At 51.2% G+C, this 17,362-nt stretch overlaps 5 protein-coding genes across 5 annotated transcripts; 2 read left to right on the forward strand and 3 right to left on the reverse strand.

The window, feature by feature from the left end:
- Window positions 1–4,388: 4,388 nt before the first annotated feature.
- Window positions 4,389–4,984, forward strand: AtWU_03084 (Hpt domain-containing protein; the record flags this gene model as incomplete). Its single annotated transcript, XM_035498197.1, has 2 exons — window positions 4,389–4,663; window positions 4,717–4,984. 2 exons carry the CDS (start codon window positions 4,389–4,391, stop codon window positions 4,982–4,984), a joined length of 543 nt encoding a protein of 180 aa, XP_035354090.1.
- A 2,154-nt stretch (window positions 4,985–7,138) lies between these two features.
- On the forward strand, window positions 7,139–7,896 carry AtWU_03085 (uncharacterized protein; the record flags this gene model as incomplete). Its single annotated transcript, XM_035498198.1, has 3 exons — window positions 7,139–7,237; window positions 7,326–7,635; window positions 7,757–7,896. 3 exons carry the CDS (start codon window positions 7,139–7,141, stop codon window positions 7,894–7,896), a joined length of 549 nt encoding a protein of 182 aa, XP_035354091.1.
- Window positions 7,897–7,941: 45 nt separating this feature from the next.
- On the reverse strand, window positions 7,942–9,512 carry AtWU_03086 (uncharacterized protein; the record flags this gene model as incomplete). The annotated part of the gene is made up of 3 exons (XM_035498199.1): window positions 7,942–8,975; window positions 9,032–9,109; window positions 9,170–9,512. 3 exons carry the CDS (start codon window positions 9,510–9,512, stop codon window positions 7,942–7,944), a joined length of 1,455 nt encoding a protein of 484 aa, XP_035354092.1.
- An 891-nt stretch (window positions 9,513–10,403) lies between these two features.
- Window positions 10,404–11,188, reverse strand: AtWU_03087 (uncharacterized protein; the record flags this gene model as incomplete). The annotated part of the gene is made up of 2 exons (XM_035498200.1): window positions 10,404–10,807; window positions 11,164–11,188. 2 exons carry the CDS (start codon window positions 11,186–11,188, stop codon window positions 10,404–10,406), a joined length of 429 nt encoding a protein of 142 aa, XP_035354093.1.
- Window positions 11,189–13,785: 2,597 nt separating this feature from the next.
- Window positions 13,786–15,751, reverse strand: AtWU_03088 (CAAX farnesyltransferase subunit beta RAM1; the record flags this gene model as incomplete). The annotated part of the gene is made up of 7 exons (XM_035498201.1): window positions 13,786–14,071; window positions 14,136–14,411; window positions 14,461–14,578; window positions 14,630–14,757; window positions 14,817–14,891; window positions 14,945–15,100; window positions 15,216–15,751. The coding sequence occupies 7 exons, from the start codon at window positions 15,749–15,751 to the stop codon at window positions 13,786–13,788; spliced, it is 1,575 nt and encodes a 524-aa protein (XP_035354094.1).
- Window positions 15,752–17,362: the final 1,611 nt, after the last annotated feature.

The following is a 17,362-nucleotide window of genomic DNA, read 5'->3' on the forward strand; positions in this document are numbered from 1 at the left end:
CCTTCGAGAAGCAGCGTTGGGTTTTCACACACGGTACATCGAACAAGGGTAGTCGGGAGCATGATAGGCTGTTCAGATTGGAGCCCCAGAAGTTCCTAATTGAAGCGGCAGTGGATCGACCAGCGGGAGGCAGACGGCGAGAATTGCCCGGAACACGGATTGGCGTTGAGAGAGCCCGAGACAGGGGAACCTCGAGTCGCTTCCCCGGCATGACTCGCCCTATCGATCGTGCGGGTGAGTCCGTATTGAAAAGTATACAGAGAGGCCCCTAGTTAGTACGTAGTGTCCCTTTTGCTAAATACCTCCGCGGACAGTCTGTTCTGGAGGTAAGCACCGACGGGGGGAAGGGGAATTAAGATTAAATTACAATCGTACACGAATGGGGAGTTGCACGATGCTGTCCAGTGACTGTGACCCTTGGGGTGAAAAGTAGCAAAATAGGGAAGGAGCGACTTGCGGCCGAAGTGTCTGGAAGGCGGTCCAAGCTTAGTTTGGTTCGCTTGGCAATAACCCCGCCAACGTCAGCGGCGCTTTTGATTGGCAGCAGTTATGCCCCTCCATGATGTCACTGCTCAGATACCGAGCACTCTGATAGGCTCACTTTTCCCAGCCAGACCCAAAAAGAACCTTTCCTCGACTGTTCGTTGAATCGCCTCGCCTCGCAAAACCAAAGAATCAGAATCTGCGATGACGATGTGTCTGTAATTAGAATATAGAATATAGATCCATTCCCCAACATGGTGTACTTATATAGAAACATAAGATTGACCACTGCTGTAGCAGTTCTCTCGAATTTTGGCCCGAATTTCTTTTTCCCTTTTTTCGCAAAGTTCAAACGTCGAATGCCCAATGGGCCACCTTCCATTCCTCCTCCGCTGGCACCAATTCCTACAGTACGGATCGGATCTCGAGGGAAAGCTGTTCTGCTCTACGCTCTCACCCTTCTCGTCCTAGCTTATAAACACCCCGCAACGGAAGACGGAAGAAGGATCACAGCGTTGGAAGACTTCCTTGTCGCCTCGCCTTGGGTTCTAGTCACCGATTGCCTATGTTTGGTCTTGCAGGGTGTGTACGTCCGGTACAGCTAATTCGGTTGACCCCTGAAGGGGCCCAGAACCCTCTCTTTTTTTCGGGATGTCGTAGCAGGTGAGTGAACAGGGTCCAGATTCGGCTCCGACGCGACAAACCTGGTGACTGGGTTTACGGTCGATTTGTCAACTGAATTCGCAACGTCCCCGGTGAGATTGGTCGATGGCACCGCTGCATGGCTGCCTCCAGTCAGAGAACAATCCTTCAGCGCGATAATACTGTTATGTCTATCCCGTCTCAGTCCACCAAACGCATCCCCCCCCTTTGGTTTGCCATTCCAAGGCACGTTGGCATTCTAGATAATTCTATCGACCATGAAGGACACGACGAAGGAACGAGGTGCCATCCACGTGCAAGTCGTGATCGCGATGTGATGATGCCTGTTGACCGTTCAGAGACTGAAGGTGGTGCGGTGGTGGGGATCGACGCTCATGGCCGACTGATAAAAATCGGGAGGGCGGACACCCTACGTCAGTTGTGGTCCTATGATCTCAGCGTGCATCATTCAGAGTGGAGGTAGGATTGGCTCCCTTTTGGCCCGAGAATAGGGCGGTCGGTACAAATCCTTTCGCAAAGACAAGAGGGGAAGAGAAGTAAGACATCGTGGCAGAACTGGGGTCTGGAATGATTTCTAGAAGAGAAACTCATGACTGGCTGGACAGTCAACAAGCACAGGCATTGCAATGTTCACCACATCTGGATGAAGGGAAGATGGCATTGTGCATGGGTTGGTGTTTGCCCGCTTTCTTTTTTAACCCTTTTTCCCTCCTCTGGTCTCGCCTTCCCCACATGGGACGGGCCAATCAGCGGCCCTCACTTATGTGGGATGTTTGACTTGGATAGTATTTTGAGGCTTTTTCTCCCGGCAAATTCTAGTCTCGAGACGTGGGATCGCGTTCGGCTCGGATCTGGGAGAAGTAGACTTACCTTAAGGATGGTGAAAGGGGAAAAAAAGAGGGAGAATCCTTTCCCTTCACGGTGACAAAGATCACTGTACACCACGCGGTTCAAGTAGGTAGGGAACAATCTTGTCGAAATAGGGATTAACCATCCAAGACGCGCGAGAAGATGACGCCAGAGGATCTCGTCATCGGTTGCTTAAAACGCTGCCAGAGTCCCGCTCTCCTTTTTTTCACCTCCCCTCTGGAAATTTCTCTGTTCGCGCGTTTTTCTGCTCGTCGGTTGATCATCGTGGTTTACTCTGCAATATTGATTTTCTTCCCCACCACCACGACGGTTTGTAAGCTTTCCGAGACCACTCATTGTTTGTCTTGGTCTGTGGCTCCCTTTATTGTCTTTTCCCGTTCATTACTTAGGTGCCTTCTGTATGACTGCTGCAGCCCACCGTGCCGGTGTCCAATGAATTGACCGCTCTGGATGAACATCGGGCCTGTCAGTTGAGGAAGAAGGCGCTGAAGGCTGAAGCATCGTTGTTCTTCCCTCGGTTTGTCCCATCAAGGGCTGGCCCACCGTATTATTCATTCCCGCAATAGCGCCTAAAATCCTAATCATAATTCTAGCCTGACGGTAACTGAGCGAAAAGAGGTCACATCATCATCCTTCACTTTTGGAGGTTACTGGTATGGGAGCTCTCCAAGGGTATTGGTGGGACACAACTTACTTTTGACTCCTGATAATACAGTCTGATCAGGTCTGTACCTTACCTCTAGTTCGGGTCTTGTTGTGATTCTTTTTGTTTCTTTCCCTCCCACCGGTTATTCTCCTTCTCCTCCCTCCTCTCCCTATCTGCTGCTGCTCTTGTGCCAGTCTGTTCTGTGTTCTATCGGCTGCCAGCCCAGCCCACTTGCACCCCTCCTCTTTTTCGTTCCCCTCCACTTTCTGGTTCCTTTTGACGGCGCGCGCTTAACCAGAAAAAAATTAAGTGCAGCGAAAAAAAAAATTGAAAAAAGAAAATAATAATAATAAAGAAAGAATTTTTCTGAAATAAATAAATTCGATAGGGAAAAAATAGAAAAAGAGAGAAAAAAAAGAGCCAAAAGGGAAAGGAGAGAAAGAGGTTCACACACACAGAGTGCAACCAACCATCAGCATCGTCATTTCCTTTTACCTCATTCCTTCCTCTCTTTTCCCTCCTCTCCTCTCCTCTCCTCCCCTCTCCTCTTATTCCCTCCCACTTTCAAGCCTCGCTTTCCCCCTTCTCTTCTTCTTCTTTCTTCTCTTCTTTAATCTTATCCACTTGTCCTAATCGGGAACATTCATCTTTCCCACTCTGCCTCATCTTAACTCGCCTTATCGTCGGGTTCCCGTTAATCTAAGTTTAATCTGACCATTGCCACCTCCGCGGTTGCTGCCATACTCTTTTTTGATTCATATACCCAAAGGCATAACCTCAGCTTCTAAAACTGCGGTGGACGGAACTGGTTCCAGGTGGGCAAAACCCCCCTTCTGCTGCTTTGCTTAGCGCCTTTCCCAGCCCATCATTGCTCGGCTGCTCATCTTCTTCTCCCCCTCGGACAATCACTGCCCCTCCCCCTCGTCCCTCCTGATCCAGACAGCTGTTCCCTTTGCTCGTCCCAAAGGTGGATCCATCCCATCTGGTGTGTGATGGCGGATTGATATCTGTGCTTCCCTTCTACCCGCTACCTCTCTTTCCACAATTACTTCCGTCTTCTTCTTCTCCCCTCCCCTCCCAGCCTCATTCATTCCCACTGATACTCCCCCTCCCCTCCCCCATTTCCTGGTGGCAGGTACATCCTTGTTCAAACATACCCTCAGCCTCACATAGCTAGATTACCTTGTGTGTTGCTCTTGAACTCTCTCTCTCTCTTCTTTCTTCATTCCCCTCATCGACACCTCCTGATTTTTATTTTATTATCTTTCTTATTCACGAGGCAATCATACCAAAAGACGAACTGTTGGCCTCCCCAGTTCTGTGTTCTGTGTGTGTCTGCGTGTTCATTCCCCCTCCCTTCGTTGTATATCTCCTGGTTTCATTCTGTGTCCCTGGGCTGGCTTGCCTGACCCTCGTAATACCCCTATTTCGTAGGGCAACATCACGATCGATTCGAGCAGCTGTAACGTCGCCGTTCGGTTCGTGTTCCACCGCTGACATGGGATTAGCCTGCAGATTCTTTCCGTGTAATTCTCAGTATTTCCGTGTTTGCTGCTTGCCAGCTTGGGCCCGGAAAACAGCCGGCTAGATTGACCCACAGAGTCCGAACACGCAGCTTGTCAAAAGACCTTTGACTCCTGGTGGTCTCGAGACGTTTGCTCTACGTCGAACGACATTGAATCTTGACTCAACACACGAGAAACCAGTCTCGTATCATCACATCATCATGGCGCCCACCACTACTACAAAGACCGTGGAGGAGCCTGTAGGTGTCGCGAAGCCGCACACTGAAGCCCGGGTTGATGCTGACCTCCCCAAGCCTAAGGAGACTAAGGAAATTCCCTCCACATTGGCGGAGATGAGGGGGAGCATCGATGAGAGCACATTCGAGCAGATTCTGGAGATGGATGACGACGACAGCGACAGAGAGTTCAGCAAGGGTATCGTGTTTGGCTTCTTCGATCAGGCTGAGAACACATTTAAGCAGATGGAGGATGCTTTGTAAGTGGTGGCATCGCTTGCGCTGTGGTAAATCGCGCTAATCAAGCCTATAGGAAGGCGGAAGATCTGAACGGCCTGTCTTCTCTGGGACATTATCTGAAAGGTTCATCAGCCACTCTCGGACTCACCAAGGTCAAGGATGCATGCGAGAAGATTCAACACTTCGGAGCCGGCAAGGACGAGACCGGTTCCACGGATGAGCCGGACAAGAAGACCTCCCTTTCGCGCATTGAGAAGACCCTGACCCAGGTGAAAGAGGATTACAAGGAAGTCGAGGCCTTCCTGCGCAAGTACTTTGGCGAAGACGAGGAATCCGCTTAAACTTTAGGACGAACAGAAACAGAAGGACAGGGTAGAATCAGGCGAGAATTCTGTGTCAGTTAACTGAATATACGCGCGAGAGCGAGGCCACACGCTCCGCCCGAGATCAATGAAATCGAGATCACCAAGTGACAGCATCATCACCACACAGCTATTCCTAAGACTGCGGAAACATGCAGGAAGACAGCGTCGATCTTGCCGCGGAAAAACATGATTTATTTCTATATTTGCCCCTTGTCTTGGCCTGGGCTGTTTGTTCCTAGAAATGTATGAACCATGAAACTAAAGGGAATATGAAGAACCAGAACAAAAGAAGAAAAAACAAAAAAAGGAAAAGGTAGATGATATGATACTGGTCGTCCTGCCTTGGTTAGCCTAAGTGCAAGACGACCCTTGGAGGGCGGATGTCGCATGCACATTGCCTTGTGGCATGATCGGGTAGTCGTTGCTTGCCAGGGGGCTGGGAGTGCTTGGACGACCATCGTTTTCGAGCAAATACCCCTGGTAGCTTCAGCTCAGGAACAACAGATGAAAGGGAGTAGGTGGTGGCATCGATCACCTCATCCGACCTCCCTAGAACATAGATATCAGTAGGTGGTAGTTGAGTCGACTTTATCGGGTCCGGTAGCAAGTTCGTGGGCTACCAGACGGGAGTTCTGCCGTGGTTGTCGGACATACTTGAGTATGTACAACCGTTGCCTCACATGCACCTTTACACAAGGACCAGGCTGAGCAACGTTCGGGAGATGAGCTGGAGGTGCCTGTTGTATCCTTGGAATTATCCCAGCGTCGACCTCCGCTCCGGATCACGGCGGCACCCGGATGTCTGCAAACAACAGTCTTCTTCCCTTGAGGAAGGACTCGATGGAGTTTACAAACGATCAACGGGATCGTTTTTATATTTCTCTTCCTCTGGGGGCGAGAGACGAAGTGACGGGTTGTCATTTCGGTCGAAGACAGGACCCTTTTAAACCAGACCGGGGCGTTTGTCCGTCCGTTAGCGGGGGCGTCTGCCAGGGTTGGTAGGGTTAGCCACCACCTCCTCCTCCAGAAGCTACTGTAGCTACTAGCTAGCTGCCTAGTTCATGGCTCGGAAAAGCCAACACAGACACGACTTGGATTCTGGCGGGATGGGACAGGGTCCGTGGCACGACAGATGGTTGGGAGTGATGAAGGTGATCATGGGGTTGTGTTGATAGCCCCTACCGTATGCCATCATGAGAAGGAAAAGGAATCGGAGCATACAGAGGGACTGTTCCATCCAGTTTCCTTCCCTCGACACCCGTACTGTGGGTGCTGGTGTGCTACCATCCATCCATACCAATTTCCAAAGCTGGACGGGAAAAGTGCAGGTTACATGGACAGCCTGTCCTGCGTGCCTACCTGCATTCTGTGCGTGTGTCTGTTCGATTCTATATCAGATATCATGACTCAGAGGATACACCCACTAACTACTCACGAGGCTGCGGTCAGACAAACTACGTCTTCTTCCCGTCAGTCGGTCAGTCGTGGGATGATCCGAGAGAGCATGACATATAGAGTACCGTCCCAACCAACGGATAGCTACATGCTACCTATTCACTAGCTGAGTAGGACGACGGGTATCTTTCTTGCCCCTGGCAGTGCAGCGGTGGTATCTGATGATTATAGCAGTGCGATAAGTGGGTCATATGGGATTGATTCTTAGTCTCACAAATTGATTCCGTGACTAGCAGACAACGGCTGTGCTGCAGATGGCTAAGCTATGTAGTATACACGACAATAACACTAGACTTAGCAAACCTTTTTAAGAGTGTAGAGTATATCATTTAATTCCCTCATTCCACATTGTCTAATGATTGATCATACATGTGCTGATCCGACGGGACAGAAACATTCCCTTCTGAGTACAATCAACAATCACCCAAGCAAGCAGCAAGCAAGCACTGTCCCCTCGGGAATCCGTGTGACTGCAGACGAAACCGGAATCCTATCCCTGTTGATACATATACCCTTACAGTCTATCCCTCCCTTATTTTTGAGTGGACATACTTACTGTACCTAGTGGCGTGAGATATCACTACATATATCACCTTACCACACTCCCTCACCACCCTCATCAAACCCCAACCCTCACCACCCACCCCCAAAAGAAAGAAAAAGAGAAAGAGAGAGATGTCCGTCTCCCCCCGCGCCAGCAAAGAAGAATTCATGGCTGCATTAGGCCTCTCGACACACGACCCCCAACACGAGCAATACTACCGCGCCATGAGAGTATATCTCCTATCCCCAATCCCCTATACCCTAACCTCCCCTCCTTTACCTCACCCCGCATACTAACCAAAATGGAAAATATGTTCAGGACGAAGCAATCTCCACCTACAACCACCTGAACGAATCCCCCAGCAACCTCCTAGAGAACTACAAAGCCCTCAAACCGCCCTACTTCTGGCACCACATCCGTCCGGAGCGCCAGCGATGGGGCATAAATGAGATAGCGAGGAACGCGAGTCCCCTCACCAGACCGTTGTTTGCCCGTGGAATGACTACGGGCGAGTATGGGCCGAATTGGGTCGCCGGGTGGTTGCTGTATAGTGTTTTTAGGAGTAGGGATGTGAGGAATAATCGGAATAGGAGGAGGGGAGTTGTTGGTGTTCAGGGGGGGGAGGAAGGTATGTATATTTCTATCTTTTTTACTTTCTATTCTCTTGAGAGTTGGGAGGTGGGGGAAGGGTTGTATTTGGTTTGATGGTATGTATGTACACTGGCTAACTATGCTGTATGTATGTATAGGTCGGGCGAGTTCTCCTCAGATGGGAGTGAGACATGATGGTGGTGCTTCTGCTTCTGTTTCTGTGTCTGCTGGTGGTAGTTCTGGTGGTGCTGCCAGCAGTGGAAAGAAGGAGTATTATGATCCTGTTCGAAATGGTTGAGTTGAATGCAATGCAACGGGCATGAACATGGGCAGTGTGTATAGATCAATCTCCATCCTCCTCATCATCACCTCCTTTTCCTCTCTTCCCATTCTTCTGCGTCCTCTCCTGCTTCAACGCCTCCGTCACCCTCTCATCCCTCTCATCCTTCATCTCATCCCACTCCACATCATACTCCGCCGCAATATTTTTAATCTCCTTGCGCAACGTATTCCCCTCATCAATCAATGACTCCCACAACTGCAAATCAATCCCCTTATCCTGATACAGCTTCTTCTGCCGCGCATTGATCGTAAAATCCAACGCCGACCGGTACGATATCTCCCGATTATGGTACAAAAACCACAGATATCCCCCCATCAGCGTCGACAAACTCACCAGATACGTCACCGGCTCCATCGTATCCCATCCCAGATCCGTCTCAAACGTCAACCTATACACCAAGTACCACCACATCGCCAGAATCCCCAGCCCTCCCATCGCGACCCGCTGTGCACCCCGGTGCGCCAGCGCATCACACTCGTGCTTGATCTCCGCGATGCTCTGGATCCGTCCGGAGATCTTCCGCAGTCGCATCCGCAGGAAGTACGTCCGCTCGTCGAACGATGGCACCGCCACATGAATCTGATGTACCCCGGCTGGTGCGCCTTCCACGGAGACGATGAATTCCCGCGCCCGCGCTGCATCCCGGATGAAGTCGCCGATCTCGGTGGATTGGGACCAGCGTACGAAGCGCTGCTCCCTCTTGCCACCTCCACCTTCTGATCCCTCTCCCTTCTTGCTGGGCTCCGTTCGGCGTAGGTACGTGTACGTGTCGTCTTCGGTGGGAGCTCGCTTGCCTTCGCCGTCGTCGATACGACCCATCTCGTCGAGCTGGTGGACTTCTGCGCCGGTGCCTTCGTAGACGGCTTTTCGGGGCCGGATGGGGTGGTCTTCGATCTGGAGGGCGATGAAGGAGACGGTTGGGGGGCGAGTCTGGCCGTCTTCTGTTGTGATGGCTGGGACTTCGGATTGGATTAGGCGTTCTAGGTGGGAGAGTGGTTGTTGGGGGTGGACGAGGATAGCGATTGGTTCGATGTCTAAATTGTCAGTATCCCATTCACCACATCACATCAAATCGATTAAAAAAACACACCTTTATGCTCTCCTTGAATCCCAGTTGATAGCGGAATAAGTAGCTTGAATAACCTCGATGGCGTGGTTAATAGCTTCCCTATAAGCAACCCCATTAGCATCCCTATCATTTAGCCCCAAGATAGAGATAGAGATATACCCTTCGTCATCGCCTCCTCCAACTTCCCCCCTCCTTCCCTCTGCTCCTCCTGCACACCCCCCGTGCGATCCCGTAGTCTCAATCTCTCCAATTGCTCTTTGGTCCGGGTGTTCCTCATCCCACTGCCGCCAGGGATTCCCGCGCGGAACCACCTGCGGTCCAGTGGCGTGTAGACTGCACCACAGCCAGCACGTAGCATATACGTGCTAGTACCATTATACCCCCCTCTTGTTGTCGCAGCGCCTAGTATAGCAGGGGAAGCACTGCAGGCGTGCCATTGTGTACTAGGCGCAAGTGGAAGCGCAAGCCCGACTCGATGAACTCGACCCAGAATTGACCGCATTGCGGTCACGTCATCGGCTATTGGAAGTGGATGGTCATATATGCTCTTTATCCTTTTAGTAGGTGATGTATATATATTCACCAGATGGGGAGATGCCGAGGACTGTACTGGGATCAGGGGGAAATATGGTACTGTTGTAATATCGGTAGGCTTAAATTAAGATTAATCTAGAATGTAATTGTCAAAGGGGTATAATAAGAGTTACAGGTGAAGAAGTGCCTTGGAAGATAGACTTCATAACGTAGTCAGTTAATTGGGTGATGTACGTCATGATGAGTCAGCTGTGATGGTTGCTGTTGTGGAGACGCGTGTCATGTCTATTGTTCGGTTGAGGGAGGCGGAGCAGAGGTTAATTTGGGATGTTAAGGAGATTATGATGTTGTTGATGATGGTGGCTGGCGTCATTGGGGTGGCTGCTGTTGTTGTTCCTGAGGTCAGGGTCAGGAGGGTTGGTGGTGGTGTTTGATTCATGTTGAGGTAGTGGGTGGTCTAGACCGCCACTATGTACCTTAGCAGCAGCAGTACTTAGTAGTAGGTGTGGTCGGTGATTTCGCCTGCATAATGTATACAAGTTATCAATTGAGCGCTCATATATCAAATCACCACCCAAGATAGTGATCGCTGGCCACCCATGCAATCAACCAAATATAACCAACTAAACTATCTGGAATCGATCTCTGTGTTCCCATAAGACCAATTCCATCATCCATATCCATATCCATACCATCACCGCTAAAAGCGACATCCAACAATTTCCATGAACAAAGAAAAGCATTTCGATCTATCTGGTATTCAAGTCATGTCGTAAATCGTAGCATCATCATGTATCCCAGTATCCCCTCTGCTTCCATCCCCTCATCCCCCGAAGGAAATCATCTGCTCCAGCTCCTGCTACTGTCCAAAGGCAAGCGCCCTCGTCGGTCCAACACCCCTTCGATCCAATCTCCCTTCACAGCTCTCCGGACTGCTCCCACCACTTCTGCTCTCGCCACTAGTCGACATGTCCGTCTCATCTCCATAGCGTCCCTTTCTTCCCGTGCCAATGGCGACCGGAATTCCCTGAATAGGCCCTCCCCTGTGTTCATGCCCAGCAGGATACATGCCGTCGTTGACAGAGAAGTTGCGACAAATCAGATACGCGCGCATCGCTGCATGCTCCTCAGCCAGAGTCTTCGATTCGCAAACGTTCTCCGTCTGGTATTCCCGGTTGTTGACTCGGACGATGCAGGTGTAGCCGCCCCCAACAGCATAGGATTCGTAGGCGGGATCTGCCCAGTGCCGGCGTCGGCAGAGACCTGTACATTCTGTGTTAGTAACCTGCTGTTGAAGGATAGATGACGATCGGATCGTGTGTCAACGCTCGGTCGCTCCGAAGGACGCAAATTCCCCGAGCGATCGACAAATCACAGAAGGTGTAGATAAGAAATCGCATCGCTTTGAGTCAGGAACAACAACAACCACCACCGCCATCGGCTCGATTCCGGCCATTGTTGCTTTTCCACAACATGCATGCATGCATGGTGTCTAACATGGATCGTGGGAAAAACAGCGAGCATGGCCACTTGGAGGCGTTGATCTGACCCAATGGCATAATGGAGAGGAAGGGGGAAGAGGGAGGTCGGACGAATGGCAAACGAAATCATCTACATACTTGCGAGGTAGAGAATATAGTACATCGTGAAGACCAGTAAACGGCCAATGGAAGGTATAGCCCTGGACGGTATCGGCCCAGTATTCGTTGCCCCGGCTCAGATCGAGACTGCACCAGATCCTGGGCAGTCACACCAAAAAGGTACCGGCACGAGTCTATGTTGACAGCGATGGTTGGTGCCCAATGATCACTCAATCACTGCCTCTCATATGACGGGCAATGGATGCTGCTATTTTTGTGTGGTTCCTTTTTTTTACAATAGCCAAAGAGCCCTGTTCACCACAAGCGGGCCGAGACGGTCGACGACGCCTAGTATAGATCAATGCAAACAAAGGGTACGAAGGACCGTGAGGGAAGGAACTAGCGGCCGAGGAGAGTCAAGCAGCATGCCTTACACTGGCGGAGGGCAGGAGAAAAAAAAGAAAAGAGAGGCGAAGAATATCATGCTGGCTCAGGTATAGTCCGCTCAAATAAACAGGGTGGGGCTGGTCATTGATAATTATTCCAGTCAAAGGGGAGGAAAAGGGTAGAGAGAGACAGCGACAAGAGAGACACCGTAGGGGAGAAAATAATTACCAAAAAGCAAAAAGAAAAATTAAAAATAAAATCATCATTTCAATCAAAAGAACGGCTCTCCACCGGCTCATTCTACCTTCTCCACAGATTGGCCGAGGAGAAAGGCAATAGACGAATACCCTCCCCCCAAAAACGGTTCTAAACCTCACTAGCTTTGTCCGTCTTGTCGCCTTTCTGCTTGGAGAAAGGAACATGGCAAGCGCGGTCCAAACCCTGATGCGCTGGCATGGCTTTTCACCAGTGGTCCCGCGCAAAAAAGATCCAGGACGTCCTGGCCCATCGGCCACCGTGTAATTCGCCGCCGATCCAGGCGGCTAACATATTGACATGTTGTTCAGGATAAGAGCTTTCCGGGCAAATCGGTCGATTCGGTCTACCATTCTTGCTGCAGAACGTGGGCCGGTTGTTCTGGGCATGCTTAGAAGGCGCCAGTCCGTAGTCAGCGCGGTCCTTTTGTGAATTTTATTTTCCCTCCATTTTCCTTGCGCGTCCCCTCCCCTCCCGATCCTTCGGTCTGAGATGGATCCATAAACCCCGCAGTGTGTAGAGAGAACAACGACTGTCGCCCTGTCAAGCAAGTCGCAACGAACGTAATGGAAGCACGGGAGAAAGACTCAAGGAAGGAGGCGTCGTGGAATCCCGCTAATGCACATTGATGATACATAACAAGGGGTTGATGTCGCGCAGATGAATCCTGGCATGGAACCACCAGAGAGAATTGGTTGCTGGCAGACTTCTTTGTACCATGGGCCGATCGTCCCTACTGGAGGGGAAGCAGAATACCACCAATGATGGAAGAAATCCCCGTTGGACTCGACCGTAACTTATTTTTTCTCCCCTCTGGTCGGGTCAATGCTGAGACGATCATGACCCTCGACGACTCGGTAAGCCATCCGAATCCGCTTCCCTTAGTTTTAGCAGACCGCTTCCTCGGGTGCCTCCTGAGTAATCCTCATGTTAAATGAACTTGAATCCTTCCAGAGGGCCAAAGACCCAAATGTAGAAAATACCCCCCCAAAAAACAAAGGTCCCTAGAGGCCGGCCTCTTGCTATCAGACATCAATTCACAAATCATCCTGGAATGTATCGGCTGCCGCGTGAAAAATCCGGATAGGCTCCAGACTGGCTGGAGTGGATCAAGCTCAGATTGGTCGAGGCGTTGGATGTTGTTGACAAGCAGGCATCGCGGATGCAATGATGAGTTGGCAATTTCGCTTCGTGCGGCGGGGAATCCATGCCACTTCGACACGAAGTGAGCAAAGGATGAGGAGAATGGAGGAGGGTTAGTTAGTTAACCTTGCAGAGTAACCTGAGAGGCTTTTCCTCCCTCTTATTCAGCACCACCCCGGGGAATTTGGCCTTTGGCTCCAATTTGACACCCGTTGGGCCACTGCCTTTTCTTCCCTCATTTGGCTGATTGACGGGTTGCAGCATATTTGCTCAGTGTGTCTGTGCATGGTGTGTAAGTCCGTCCTTTTTTCTGGTGGCCCTCGCGTCGCGATGGTGACATGTATCGCTTGGATGTTTGTGGAAGCGAGGGCGGGTCATGGTTTCTTTCCCCTCTATTTCTTAGCCGCCTTGTTCTTTTCTTACTTATCGTGGTGTTCATTCTTGGAGGCGCCAGGGATGGGGTCAATTGTGGGAGAACGTTCAGTCAAAACTGTTCCTAGTCTGAGCATTGCCAGGACCGTTTCAGCGGGCGTTTCTAGTTTCAAAAAGTCTACTGGAGAAGACACCAAGTGGCCGAACTCTGAGCAGCTGATGTCGCACCAAACAGTTTGACCCCGGATCTCGTCGCAAGGCAGACGGAATCAGTAGTTTGATCATCCATGGTAGCTGCTTCTGGCTATCTCATCTGTATGACTACCATTTCCTGGATGCTCTGATTCCTGGCTGGAACCTACTTCCCCTCAGTGCGGAGGCCAGCCAAACTATCTTACATGCGTGTCACAAGCTTATGGACAATTGATTCTTACATGCGTCGTACTGTACAAAATATACTTTTTATTGATATAGTTCCCCTGCTCGATATCGGCACCCGTCCCATCACCACTTCGGCTTGATTGGACGTTGCTCGCACCATACCCGCAGGTTCTCTGCGGCCGCATGGGGTACCACGAAGATCGGGTGGAAGGCCTTCAACCGGTCCTTCTCATCGAATACATTCTGGTCGGAGGATGTGTCATCCGAGGCAGGGATGGGAGTGCATTTCCAGGAATACGCCGAACCAAAGCCTTCATCAGAGCTGATGCTGGAAGTGGTATGGTAATGATGATACTGGGCCGAGCTCAAGCCCGTCAGCGCGTAGCAGGTGTGGTACGAATCCGGATGCCTAGTAGTTATCGTTAGCCTGGCCACACTGTGGAAGGGATCGGAAGAGGAAGGGAGTTGCGTACTTTCCAGGCTTATCACGGAGCCCCCCGTACTTGGACTGGCAACAACCAAGGATATATCTGGTTAACCCTTCACGGCTGTAGAGATTGGCAGGGACCCGCTCCGGGCCTGTAGCTGACTGGACCCCATTGAGGGCAGACTGAACTAATGGCCAGCAGGTGCCGACCCAATGGCTGTAGCAGCCATCCACCAGTTTATTGGTTCTCCCCGAGAACCCTCCTTCGGGGGCGTACTGTCGAGCAGAAAGCCAGCTCAGGAGTAAAGGAACATCCATGCACCTGACGTTATCAGCGGAAGCGGGGAGAACATGAGAATGCAGCCTCTTACCTCGACACCACCACTTCTGGTGGGCCCATGAGGCACAGACATGCCAAAGCACAGAAAGTATAGGCGCCATGTGCCTCAGAACCGGGGCTTCCGGAAATGCCGCCTTCGTATGTTTGGCCTGCAGCCAGATCAGTCTAGCCCGGAAGATTAGGGATGTGGAAGCTCTTACACCTCGACAGATACTCCGAGAGGCCACTGGTAAACGTCTCCAGACCGTGCTGCCGAGCTTCGGCATCAGGGGGTAGTTCCAGTGGCAAATTCAGTAGCGAATGGACCACCATGGCGCAATAGGCGCCTCTGACAAAATTTAGCAAAAAGCAAAAGGGGCATGCGAAGCAAGCAACGGGAGAAAATACCGCACGTCTTCTTCCCCGCCCGCGCAGACCCTAAAGCCGCCGTCAGGCTGCTTCAAACTTCCTAGCCATCTCCACCTGGTCTAGGTCAGCATGCATTGATGCTCAAGTCAGGTACCGCAACTACTCACATCGCCTCTCGATCGATCAGGTTGAATGCCTCTTCGCCTCCGACCATGGCTAAAGCGAGCACTGTGGCATAGCTAGAGGCGCAGTGGGACAGTTGCCCGTGGCCTCCACCCATGCCCCCTGTAGGATTTTGCATTGGCGTAAACGTGGAAACGACACTAAAGAGAAGACTTAGACAATGGTCGTAGACAGAAAGACAGCAATTGAGAGCCAAAATCACAGCAGCCATGATCAATCTGCAGTTGCCAAGCGCACAGCTCAGTGATTGCTTACCGTTCACGGTATTTGGTGACATCTTCCCCCAGGAGGCTTAATCCAGCCAGCACCCAGTAGACCATCCAAGGCCGGCTTGCATCCATGCCAGCGAAGCCCTCTGGATAGTCCTCCAAAGAATCGTATAAGTAGATAAGGTGGTCATTCTGATTCAGAGCTGGCACTCCAAATCGGTTGAAAGGACCTGCCTGGCTGTTGTGAATGCCTTTCAAGAAGGGCAAACATTTGTTGACGGTCTCATTTTGGACCTCAGAGGACTCGGTGCACAGGGCATCTAGGAGCGAAGGCAGCTCTTGAAACAAAGCCGGAACTCCGGGATGTGCTTGGGGTTCATACATGCCGCCGCCGCTGCTGTTGCTGCGCTGATCTAGCGAGGTGTGCTTTTTGGATGTAGGCGCCGAGGGCTGACGGCGACCTATTGACGAACTAGCAGATTTGGTGTCTCTACCCTGAGCGTCTGTTGGTCTGGATGTTTGGTTGGATGAGAAACGAACTTTGCGACGCGGCTTCCCTGCGGCAGCGATAACGATCGGCATGGAACTTCCTGGAGTTCGAATATATGGATTCGGGACTACTGTTTATTGGCGCGATCGAGAATGATCGAGATGAGCCTGGGTCCGATTGTTCTCCTCTTCATGAATGGAGATGACAGCTGCCATGGCCGCCCGCAGAATCCATTGTTCTCTTCTCCCCGCCGCAGTTGCAAGTCAGGTGGGCCCCTCGTCGACTCCTCAGGCCAGAAGGCCCCAGTCGAGTTGGGCGAACAAACCAAGTGCGCAAGATAGATAGTAGAACCTCGGTTCCGCAAAGATAAGGCTGCCATGGGAAGATGGTATAGTTGGCTGATGGGGAATCGTTTCTTTATCCTCAGTTCCCCTCAACATCTGTCAGAATCTTACATGGTGGTGTCAACCCCATACTATGTGGTATGTTGGTAATTGGTATTTACCAGCACGTTCCCGAGGCACCACCATCTGCTTCTCTGTTTTTCCTTTTTCTTCGTGACGGATGGATCCCGTGACCCCCTTTGTTCCTTTTTTCGCAGGCAGCCAGCCCATCGCCGATGAGGAATGGATCGCCGCCTTCACTCTCCCACTCGGGCTAGCGGGCATTCCGGTCGGCGGCCGGAAGTCTTAATCCTAGTAGACTAAGATGCAGCTCCTTCAGTCTCCATGACTCGACCATGAGGGGTCAAAGGGTCTCAGGAGAGCTTCTCCTCTCCCTCCAACCTCTTTCCCCCTATCCTGTCTCTTTGTCTAGACGTTGAATCATTCCGAAAGAAGCCCCAGTGGTTTCCCGACCCTTCCAACCCTGTCCTAGCCGACTCAAGCGACAGGATTGAGTGCGCGCATCAAACCAGGCAGGATTTAAAGTTATTGACGCTGGATTTTAGTAGTCTACAAAAAGTCTACTACCTGGACTACGTTGTCTTTGACTAAAGATTTCGGGCACTGACCATCGACACTACTGCAGATCCGCTTCCCGTGTGTGTCTCCTCTGTGACCTCACAAACATCACGACCGTGCTAATAATAAGATTTTCATGGCTGCTGCGACTTAAGCGCCAACGTCGTCAACCGGCGTATCCGTCTGGACATTGTTGGCTCTGGAGGCATTAAAGCGACGCGCTGGACATAGTATGTATGGCTTGCGGCCGCTGGCGTGGCGAGCTGCGAGTCAGAAGTCCGTGGTGCTGATATGTTTCATAGCCGGCGAATCGAGTTGTCGAGCCCCATCGGAGTGGAGTTCACGGGCTTGGATTTCATATGCAGAACGTTTCCTTACGCCTGGCTGGCTCGTTGCCTGCTTTAGGGAGGTGTGTCTGTTTCCTTTTTCCCCTTCGAGGGAGCTTCCGCGGCCAAGACCGTTTTGGTTTCTTTTTTACCTTTCTTTGCACGGCCCCGTGGAGGAGGTGACCACCCCAATGGTGCTGACATAGCCCTGCGCTTGCATGTTTGTTGAGAACCAATTTTGGATCTGTCACGTTTCTCCTCCCCATTTTACGAACCGAGTTGGCGGTTATGGGAAATGTCTTCGTCGACCCTTGCTAAAATTATCTAAACGGGTGGGGTCACGGAAGTCACAAGGAAAAAAGTGGGAAGACCAAGTAAGAGAGGTTTAGCAGAAAAAGGACCCTGTAACCACGGA

Source organism: Aspergillus tubingensis (genome assembly GCF_013340325.1).
Source record: "Aspergillus tubingensis WU-2223L DNA, scaffold_4, whole genome shotgun sequence".
In the NCBI taxonomy this organism is placed as follows: domain Eukaryota; kingdom Fungi; phylum Ascomycota; class Eurotiomycetes; order Eurotiales; family Aspergillaceae; genus Aspergillus; species Aspergillus tubingensis.